At 56.0% G+C, this 10363-nt stretch overlaps 2 protein-coding genes across 2 annotated transcripts; one reads left to right on the top strand and one right to left on the bottom strand.

Moving 5' to 3' along the window:
• The first annotated feature begins 1819 nt into the window (after positions 1-1819).
• On the top strand, positions 1820-7299 carry LOC106033134 (C-signal-like). The gene is made up of 6 exons (XM_048078749.2): positions 1820-1978; positions 2388-2439; positions 5425-5612; positions 5976-6134; positions 6406-6516; positions 6738-7299. The coding sequence occupies exons 1-6, from the start codon at positions 1835-1837 to the stop codon at positions 6849-6851; spliced, it is 768 nt and encodes a 255-aa protein (XP_047934706.1). The 5' UTR covers positions 1820-1834; the 3' UTR covers positions 6852-7299.
• An 8-nt stretch (positions 7300-7307) lies between these two features.
• Positions 7308-8835, bottom strand: LOC106033186 (C-signal-like). Its single transcript, XM_067004613.1, has 4 exons — positions 8653-8835; positions 8174-8332; positions 7755-7874; positions 7308-7447 (listed from the first exon to the last, which is right to left on the bottom strand). Exons 1-4 carry the CDS (start codon positions 8701-8703, stop codon positions 7334-7336), a joined length of 444 nt encoding a protein of 147 aa, XP_066860714.1. The 5' UTR covers positions 8704-8835; the 3' UTR covers positions 7308-7333.
• Between the last annotated feature and the right edge of the window lie 1528 nt (positions 8836-10363).

Below are 10363 nucleotides of genomic sequence, written 5' to 3'. Positions count from 1 at the left end.
CCAAGGAAGGACAAGCTTCACAATAAACAGTGCAAGTGCAGCAGTGACCTGATCTGAGGTGGCTTTGGCATGCAAAAACTCAACGCAATGCACCACTTCTCCTGTCCTGAGTCAACACCATAACAGACAGAGGCCAAGTCATGAACTAAACAAACTCAGTGTACATGTTATGGACATTTTATAGATGTTTTACAGGGGTGGTCCTCTCCATCCAGCATGGTTTCGCAGGTGTCTTGACAGCATTGCGCTCTTGTAGATTAGTCTCATCTCTTCCCTACAGCATCCCTTCTGGCTGCTGTTGGAGCCCTTCTGGCCCCAAGTTGTGTTTCCTGAGCTATGAGCAAGTCTGCACTGCTGTCTTGCTTGGCCTTGGTTGCCATCAGCCACTTCCAAAGGTTGCTTGCTGCTTGCCTTCCTCAGCTCTGTTGTCCTGCAGCCGATCCTGGTCCTTCAGCTCTCTTTGCTTGTATCAGCTGTCTCCTTTCCAAGTAGCCTGGAAGGAAAAGAGGAAACTCCAGTCTTGTTGGTTCCTAATGGCAATTCTGCTCACGGTGCCGCTTTGCTCCTGCTCAGCAGCAGGAGCAGGCAAGTCTGTACAGTGCAATTGCTTGCATGGGTGATGACACCCTCAATAACACCTTCTGCAGTGGGTCTGAGTCTAACGCCAACCAAATCCACACCCAGCAAGCTTATTTCTTTCTCCATGGCCACAGACTTCCCACCAAGAGGGAAGGAACCATCACTGCTTTTTCCTCTCCGTGCTCTTTCACCTGAAAGCACATCTTCCAATCTTAGAGCCCCTTTGGCATCTTCCAGTTGCTGGCCCAAATATTTCTTTGGCGAGTGCCAGACCTAGAATCACCCACATGCACAGGGAATAGCCAGCTCTGTCCCCTGCCAGGCTGAGCGGGGCTGGGCAACGGATGTGTGTTTTGGCCACATCCAGATGTAACAGATCCATCCCCACTACTCTCCTCTTTGTATTTCCTCTCCCCACTTAAATTCAGGTTGCTCCAATTCCTCAGCTAGGCACATCCATTTTGGCTGAGACCTTTTATTATGGTGGTTCTTTGTTTCCTTTAGCACGTTACTCACTTTTGCCTTCTGTGTCCCCAGGCTGGTCTGGGCTGCAGGAGACTTGGCTTTGTGGGCACTTGTTGGTCTGCTAGGCATCCAGCATTGTCCTCTTGTGAATGATGGGTGATGGAGTGAGGACAGGAAGATGGGTGAGGGCTGTGGGCTTGGTGCCCAGCAGCAGGAGGATGGGGCTGCAGGGAGCTGGGGGACTTCTCAGCTGGCTCCTGGGTGAAAGCATGTGTACAACTTGAGCCTGCTGCAACCTCACTGCTACAAACAGAGCTCTGCCCTCCCTCTGCACCCAGGCTGGGCTTCAAAAGGTCTTAGATTATCATCCCCTGGTTCAACTGTCCCAAACTCACCTCCCATATCAGGAGATCGCCAGCCACGTCCCAGATTTGGACCTGCTTAAGTCCCTTCCATTTCTTGGTTGTGCTTCCAAGTGCTCTTCTGAGCTCTGAGTGGAGGTGACTCTTCTCTGGTTGCACATATTTGGGAGCTGAGGCTTTATTGAAGTCAAGCCTCAGTAAGCAGGCAATGCAGGAGACATGTGGCCCCCCCACTATGCCCACCCTGGTCCCCCAGCTCTGCACAGGGCAGGCAAGGTGCCAGGGCTGCTGCTGACAGCATCGCTGTCCCTGTGAGTGCCCAAAACCACACCCTGGGCTGTGCCCATGCTCCCATCACGCCAAGCAGGTGACAATCCTGCTGGGCGCATCCTGTTTGTCACCACCGTGACTGTTTCATCACCTTGGGGATGGCCGCGCTGGCTCGGAGCGTCCTGGTGACGGGGTCCAACCGGGGCATCGGGCTGGAGCTGGTGAGGCAGCTCGCCGCCAGCCCCCAGGCCCCCCAGCACATCTTCGCCACCTGCCGGGACCCCGATGGTCCAAGAGGGAAGGTCAGTGCACAGGGATGTCCCCAGGCCAGGTGAGCGAGGGGCATTGCGGTCCCCACCACCCTGCTGGGTCTCTGCTGGATCCAGTCCTGGCTGGGAGTGGGCTTGGCTGGGTGGTCCAAGGATGGAGGGGAGGCAGGCTGAGCCCAGGGGGTGCCCATGGCCCTGGTGCTTGCTCCTGACAGTGATGATGGCCAGCTGTCCCCTTCTCCCTGCTGGCATCACCCAGGCTGGGAACAGCCCCGATCCCAGCAGCACCCCTTCACCTGGTAACTCCCCCAGCAAAAGCAAAGCCACCACGGTCTGCTCTGGCTGGGGTGTCCCATGGCTGGGATGGGTGGGAACCTGTGGCTGGGACCACAGCGGTGCCACTGGTGACTTCTAACCCCCTGCTCCATCCCTTTGTCTCCAGGCCCTGCGAGAATTATCCGCCCAGCACCCCAGCATCAGACTGGTCCAGCTAGGTATGGTGCAACCTCCCTGCCCGCGCTGGGCATGCTCCTGGCACTCTGCTCGCCGTGGGGATGGGAACGGGGACAGCTTTGCCAGACCTTGGTGGTGGCAGCCTGGGAATGCCTGGGAATGTCTGGCAAAGCTTCCCACAAGCAGAGCTGTCCTCTGGCTGGGTGCCATCAAACTGGCTTCAGAGGGAGGCAGAGGTGGGTCCAGACCAAGTTTCAAGGGAAAGGCATGAAATCTGTTCTTCAAGGTGCCCCAGTTTGCCTAGCATTTTGGTTTGGGACACACAGGTTCACAAACCAAACAGTTTCTGAGTAGCAGGGTTGGGTTGGTGTCTTTTTGGAAGTGGCCATGGTCACATTTCCCTTGCTATTGATAAAAGGAGAGAAAAGAAACAGGCTAAAAGGATACACACGGGAAATGTGCACTGGTGTTAGCATCCCAGGTTGCTGCTCAGGCTCAGAGGCATGCTCCTTTTTGGGATGTCTGCCAGATTCGGTGACAAACAGACCCGGAGAGGACAAGAACTTTGTCTTCTCTCCCCGACTATTAATTTGTTAAAAATCACTATCAGCCTAAGGTTCACTTGAATCCTCCTGACTTGAACCTAAGTTCAAGAGAATTTTTAGCATTTCTTAACAAAGAAGGCATCCCTGAAGTCAGTCTTTACTAAAAATATCTGCAAATCTCTCTCTTATGACTGAATAGATTAATAAAGTAGAAAATCTTTGTAATAAAAAATTAGCATCTCCAAAAATACCTGTGAACCCCAACTGGCATTATGCGTTAGGAAAAGCAAACTTACTTTGCTCACTGAAACATAAAGGAGACATCTCAAGGGGTTGTCCACGGAACGAAAAACCTTTCCAAAAACTCATGCACTCCAAAAGACAGGCTATAAAGTCCCAAAATAAGCTAAACAAACAAAACCAAACCAAACTCCATCTTAAGGAATAGTTAACTTCAAACTGATAACAGTAGTGCTCTTTTCAGAAAGGAAAGAAATTAACTCTAAAATGGGTAAGTCCTGTCACATTCTTTCATTCTCCATTTCTATCTTTCCCTTTCTAATCCCTTCATTTCTTCCAGCTGAAAGCCGAGTCTTCTGGGTGTGCACATGGCTTGTAGGCACCGTTTCAGCCGTTTTGGAGGGGAGATAAGAGGTTGCCTGAGGCTAATTTGGCTGGTCTAGCAATAGGAACACACTTGTCCTGCACGCCTGGCCCCGTTCTCCCTTGGAGCAATGACTTGGCCAGTCCAAACACAGAAATTAATCATTCACCCCAGCCAGTGGGCAATCCTTTGCATGTGGTGGAGTGACAGAGTCCAGAGCTCCGCTTGTTCATTGCCCAAAAAGAAATCACCGGAAAGTGTGCAGTGAAGTGTCATGAAGCTGATCATACATGAAATGTTCGTGCTGAAATGTCCACGCTGAAATGTCCATGCTGTTGTCATGAATTCCACGGCTGCTTCCCCAGCAGCCCGGCAGTGAGTTGGCTGGGGGAAGGCTTTCGGTGCCAGCAGCATCAGCCCCGAGCTGACCGGCACCTGAACACGTTTGGGCTCTCGCTCTGCATCCTCAGCACAAAAGTCAAAGTCCAAAATCACAAACAGCTCTGAATTCAAGCCAGGTGTTGAGAAAAAGATGCTGTTTTCATAAGGCAATGCTAATCTTCCAAAAATCGATGCTGCCCCGTGGATAATTAACTCCCACACTACAGCATTTCTCATCAAATCCCACAGACAATTTTCTCATCAAATTCCCCCCACAATGTTCTCATAGCACCTCCCCAAAGGCCTGTGCTGCTGAAGCAAGTCCCAGTCACTCAAATGCTTTAAAAGAAGACTCGAGGTCTTCAACCACCACCATAAATCCACCAAACTGGTTAAAAATGCCAAGAAAAAGGCTTGTTCTGGTGCTCATCAGTTCAAGGGAAGAGCAGGCTGTCTTCAGCCCTGCCCACCCTTGCGAAGTCAGTCTTGTGCAAGCTTGAGAACGGAAACATTCAGGGCAGGGGGGCAATAAGAGAGCCAGTTCCCCAAATTCTCCCCCCAGCAGGCTCATCAGATCAGCACTGCAAAGCATGCGTGCAGGAATGTGTGCACAGGGGCTTGGGCTCAGCAGCACAGGCACAGCGCAAGGTGCCCATGCACATGAATATTCATGGAGCTTACGGGCTCAGTGGTGCACTTATGATATAAAAAAGCACTACAGATGTTAAATGTTGGTCTAACCGGCCCATTTCAGATGTGTAATGTGTTCATGTGACCCCCTTTTAAATGAACAATGGACGTTTCTTTGGAGAAAGTACTCATCAAGTGATGCAGATCCTGACAAGCAAATCCGAAAACTCAAGCAACCAAACACAAACTTAAAAAATACCACCCCTACTGGTTTCGTGAAAAAGGGGCAACTAAATCTTAGCAGGTTTTCAAAGAGATCCAAACAATCCCTGTTATAAAAATTTCAGGAAAATCAATAATTCTTGTTGCTGGAGAGGGCTTGAACACACAGCCTGGGCCGGAGCATCTGTAGAAGAGGGGAGGCTGAGAATCAGTCTGCAAGTAACTGCTGCAAGTCCTGGGAAGCGGCGGTGTGGAAGATCAATTTTAGCACAAATTGTTAAAAAAATAGAAAAGATCACTCTAAATGATCTGAGTGGATGTCATCCAGGAAAGATCTTTGTGTAATTCAATAATAAAATGAATCTGTCCCCAGTACATTAGCAGCCCCAATAGCCGCTGTGCAATACAGAAGGACACTCTTGGTGTATTATATTACTTATATTGTTTCTCCAAAAATGCTGTCCATCACTGAAACCTGTACACTTGGCTGTGGTTGGCCTCTAGTGGAAACGGTGCATGAACTACATCTGGGAGCCTCAACGTGCAAGGACCAAGCACCTCTTATAAAATAACCCCTCATGCAATCATAACTTCCTTGAATACACGAAGCAAATATGGTTATGGCCTTCTTTTTGCCCCGGCAGACACAGTGGACCTGCCCAGCATCCGCAGGGCCGTGCAGGTGGTGGAGTCTTGTCTGGAGGGCCAGGGCTTGAACCTGCTCGTTAACAACGCCGGCATCGGCTCGCATGCCACGCTGCAGTCCGTGGACTCGCAGGAGATGCTCGCTGCATTTGCCACCAACGTGGTCGGGCCCCTCCAGGTTGCCAAGGTATGTGAGGGCTTTTGGGGGTTCTCCTGCCCAGGGAGATGCTCTCCTGGGTGGAATGAGCCACACTGATGGGAACAGGGCCATGGCTGGGGGAGCAGGGAGGCTTGAGGAGCAGCATCTCCCATGTTTTGCTCCTCCCTGGCTGGAGCTCCTGTCCTCCCTGCTGGCTTTGGCTTCACCTAGGAAAGGCTGGAGCTGAGGGGGCCTGGCCCATCCTTGGGGCACCCTCTCTACCCACTGCCCTTCTGCCTGGGGTGTCCGTCCAGCTGCTCCTCCATGGTCTGCAGCCATGGTGTGAGGACTTTCAGGGCAGGCCTCAAAGCCAGGGTCCGTACTAACAGAGCGCGGGTGTCCTTGTGTCAGGAATTCCTGCCACTCTTGGAGAAGGCGGCGAAAGGTGCACAGAAGACAAGGCTGAGCTGCAGCAGGGCTGTGATCGTCAACGTGTCCTCCAAAGTGGGCTCCATCGGGCTGTGCCTCGGGGTGCTGGAGGCCCCCATGTACCCGTACCGTGCCAGCAAGGTGAGGGGCCGGGGGAGGCGCTGGGGATGCTTCCCCACAGAGGGGGGAGCTCATGGGACCCCCCCACCTGCCCCAGGCCACCCATCCTCATCCTGGTCCTCCAAGGGTGAGCATGCAGAGCGCCAGCCCAGGCTGTGCCCATGCTCCACTGCAGGGCAAAGCCCCATTTCCCACCTCCACAGCCCTTCAGCTGCAAAATATCTCCCTCCCGCCCACACGTACCCAGCTCCCCCAGCCCTGTGTGGTGCTGGCATGCCTGTGCCTCTTCCAGGCTGCCCAGAACATGGTGACCAGGTGCCTGGCTGCAGAGCTCAGGGACAAGGGGATCTTGTGCATGGCGATCCATCCCGGCTGGGTGAAGACGGACATGGGGACAGAGCAGGTACCGTGCTGTGCAGGGAAGGGGCAGCGGTGCTGGGTCCTCTGCTGTTTGGTGGAGACGAAGGCCTGGGGATAGCTCGGAGGTCCGCCCCCACAAGCACCCTGCCCTGCTCCAGCTGGGAGGAAAGGGCACAGCAGCACCTGTGCACCCTCCAGCCTGGTCAGAGCCTGCTGCTCTCCGTTGGCCACGGCAGTGACACCGATCCTTGTCCTCTTCTGCAGGCACCCATGACGGTGGAGCGCAGTGTGCAGGGCATCCTGGCGGTGCTGGGCAGCCTCTCGCAAGAGACCTCCGGCACCTTCCTCGACTGGGAAGGGAACAGCCTGCCCTGGTGACCGCCAGCTCAGCCCCCCACGTCTCTCCTGCCCACCCATGGACACAGGAAGCAGCTTCTCCCCCTTCCACACCGCACCTGTGGCTACGCAGCGCCCTGTACCCCAACTCTGCCCATGCCGACTGCCTCTCGCTCCATGTCCTTGGACACCTCAGCCCCTGCGGGGACCTCTTGCTGGCTGGATCCTGTGCCCCTGCCTCGCTTGTGCTGCCCCCAGAGAGTAATTTCCAGTGGGACACACGTGGGTATCCCCAGTACGGGCAGGGGACAGGAGCAGTGGGCACTGACACGCACACAGATGAGGAGTGGGACCACCCGGGAAGGGGCAGGCTCACAGAGTGTGCCAGAGCCTGTCGAGCGCACAGACAGATACGGATGGCAGCACTGCTGCTTTCAGACAAAGGTTTATTGAGGGTGTGGTGGAGGCTGGGAAGCAGCAGAGGGGCTGCTGCCAGGATCTGGGCACGAGGCTGGTCCAGTGTCTCACCAGGGCACAACTTTCCCTTCCCAGTCGAGAAAGGTCCCGGTGTCCTTCTCGGAGAAGGAGGAGATCACCTTCAGCATCCCTCCTACGCTCTCATCTACTGTCACGGGGGGCTGCAGGGGCAGAGGAAAAACATGATGATGTGTGCCCAAGGGCTGGCCGGGGTCTGCCCTGGAGCCTGGCCCGCAGAAAGCAACAGCTCAACCAAGGGGGAAGTGGAGCCAGGGGAAGAGGGGCTGAGCAGGGCACCCAGGTGATGGGGCCGCCAGAGCTCACTGCAGGGTCCCGGGGCAGGGAGAGCTGCCCACAGTGGTGCCGGAGCAGGCAGGGAGGTCACGCTCTGTAGCTCGGGGTGACAACAGCCTCCCGTGGAAAACCAGCACAGGGGCTCGGATGGACCCACCGTGGTAAAGCTCCTACCGTGTCTCCGGCTGTGTTCCCCATGTCCGTCTGCACCCAGCCAGGATGGAGAGCAGCACAGAGGATGCCGTGTTCCTGGTAGCCCAAGGACTGGCACTTGGTGAGCATGTTCAGAGCAGCCTGCGGGGAGACACCGCAGGGATCAGGGTGGGGAGGAGAAGGTGCCTGCATGGTGACACCTGCAGACCCCAGAGCCGGGGCAGGCAGGGCCAGTTCTCTGCAGCAGCTCTGTCCTATGAAGATCCTCTCCAATTAGGTCTGGGACCAGGCACAGGAATGTGCCATGGGAGGGAAACGGCGACTGACTGCAGCTCAGCTGCAGCCGTGAGAATTGCAGGGACTGAGGGGAAGGTTGGGAGGTATGCAAGATTGTTCAGAAGGGAAAATGTCCAGGCTCATGCCCAGCAGTGTGGCAGTACCTTGCTGCAGCGATATGAGAGAGCTTGTCCGTACTCCCAGAGATAGACGTCCTGAATGGAGCCAGCATAGCTGGACATGTTGATGATGGCTGCCTTGCTGCAGCTCAGCCCTGAGCCCGGGCTCCCCTGGGCAGCCTTCTTCAGCAGGGGCAGGAATGCCTGCGAGGAGAGGAGAAGTGGTGGGTCCACACAGAGGTGGTGCAGGGGAGAGGACCAGCTCCTTCCACAGTGGGCAGTGCTTCCACCAGCAGCCGCCTTCCTCTTCCCCCTGCCCCTTAGCACCAGCCCCAGTTGGTTCCACCAGCTTCTTGTGGGAGCTCGGGAGTGCTGGGCCCGTCACCAGAGCAAGAGTGGAGCTGGGCCCTGTCCCACCAGGACCAGTGGGACATGCTCCTGGGAGGAGCATACTTTCCATGCTCCTGGGAGGGCTGTGGGGCCGCAGGGCAGTGATGTTCCTGGAGCTGTGGTGAGGGCCTCACCTGGCTCAGCAGCAGGGGCCCAATGGTGTTGGTGGCGTACATCTGGTACATGTCCTCCTGTGTCACGTTGTCAAGAGAACTGTTATTTCCAATTCCAGCATTGTTGATGAGGAGGTTGAGACCTGAGCCCTTAAGGCGCTCCCCGACGCTGGCTGCAGCTGCCTTGATGCTGGCGGGCTCGGTGACTTCTGCAGGGGCAAGGCGGGGAGGTGAGCACCTGATCCCCTTAGGGGCTGCCACCACGCATGGTGCTGGGGGTCAGAGTGGTGTGGGCAGAGCGGGGAGCCCAGGCAAGGGACCCTCAGCCTTGGGGCAAAGCCTGGGCACCTACCGAGTGGGATGATGACCAGGCTGGGGTGCTTGGAGGCCAAGTTCTGCAGCTCCTGCAAGAGACAGGACAATGTGGGCATGGAGAGGCAGGACCGGCTGCACAGAGGTCTTGTCCCAGCACTGCCTCACGCCCAGTGCCCCACTCCCCACAGTCTCTGCGCATCCCGCGCACCCCCCGAGCCATGTGTCTTGCCCTGCCCACCATGGCCATCACCTGCCCCAGCAGCAGAAGCTCCCTGCCCAGCCCCAAGGAGCCCTGGGCACCCTGGGCACAGCTCATCCCATGGCCGTCCTACCCCGGCTTTCTGTGCCCTGGGACTGTGCCCAGGGCTGCAGCCCCGTGATGGAGACCCTCACACATCCCCGCCTCGCACCACGGGGCTGCTCCTGCACCGGGCGCTGCCCTGCCCTGCTGTCCCCCACCGCCACCAGCCTCACCTGTGCTCGCTGTCCCTTGGGGTCCCGACAGGCTGCAAAGACCCACTCGGGTGGGTTTGGCAGCCCCAGCAAGTGCCGGACAAACCCCAGGCCGATTCCTCGGTTGGCTCCAGTCACCAGAACGGAACGGACACGAAGCCCTCCCATGCTGCTCCGTCTGCCTCTGCACTGACTCTGTAGGTGCCTTTTAATCCTCAGTTATCTCGTATTTTCCTATGAGGGCTTGCATCTGCTCTTCAAGGCAATCTTTGTGGTTCCCCAGCCTCTTGGCTTTTTCCACACCCTGGATCCACCTTTTCTGGTGCTGAGTGACAAACGTGGTGCCCAGCGTCCTGTCCAGGCAGGGAATGCCCTGTGCTGCGGGTCTGGATATCCGGTGCTCACTACCAAGCCCTCTGACGCACTCTCTCCTCTGCCTCACTGGCAGCAAGAAAGCTGCCTCCGCTCCCAAGGCCACAGCAGTGCAAGCATTCGCTCAGAGTCGCAGGCACTGGGCTGGAGTCACATTGCTGCTCTTTATACCTTCCTCTTCTCGGCCCCACCAAAACCTGAGCTGCTTGTTTTCAGGGCCAGAACTACTGCTGTTCCTGCATGGAGGGGCCTCCTCCCTCTTGGGCCACCAGCTTCTGTCCCTCATGGTCAGACAGGCAAGTACGGACGTGTGGACCATGCGCAGCACAATTATTGACCTTAATTTGTGCAACACCAAAGCCACGGGCGGGGACAGAGCAGCTAGGAGAGGTGAGTGCCCCTTATCTACCGTAACAGGCTGGAAAACCCAGGAACCCTTCCAGGTCTGACTGGAAACCCTCCCGAGCTGCCCAGAAGAGACCTTTTCCTGAGGGTCTGCTATACCAACCAGTCTGCCGTAGAGTTTAAGCTGGAAGCGTGACAGAACAAAATTCACACCCAGCACACAACAGACACCCAATCCCAGGGTGGT

Source organism: Anser cygnoides, chromosome 12 (assembly GCF_040182565.1).
Source record: "Anser cygnoides isolate HZ-2024a breed goose chromosome 12, Taihu_goose_T2T_genome, whole genome shotgun sequence".
NCBI lineage: Eukaryota > Metazoa > Chordata > Aves > Anseriformes > Anatidae > Anser > Anser cygnoides.
The sequence above is the reverse complement of the archived record's forward strand: the minus strand, read 5'-3'. Positions and strand labels throughout refer to the sequence as shown.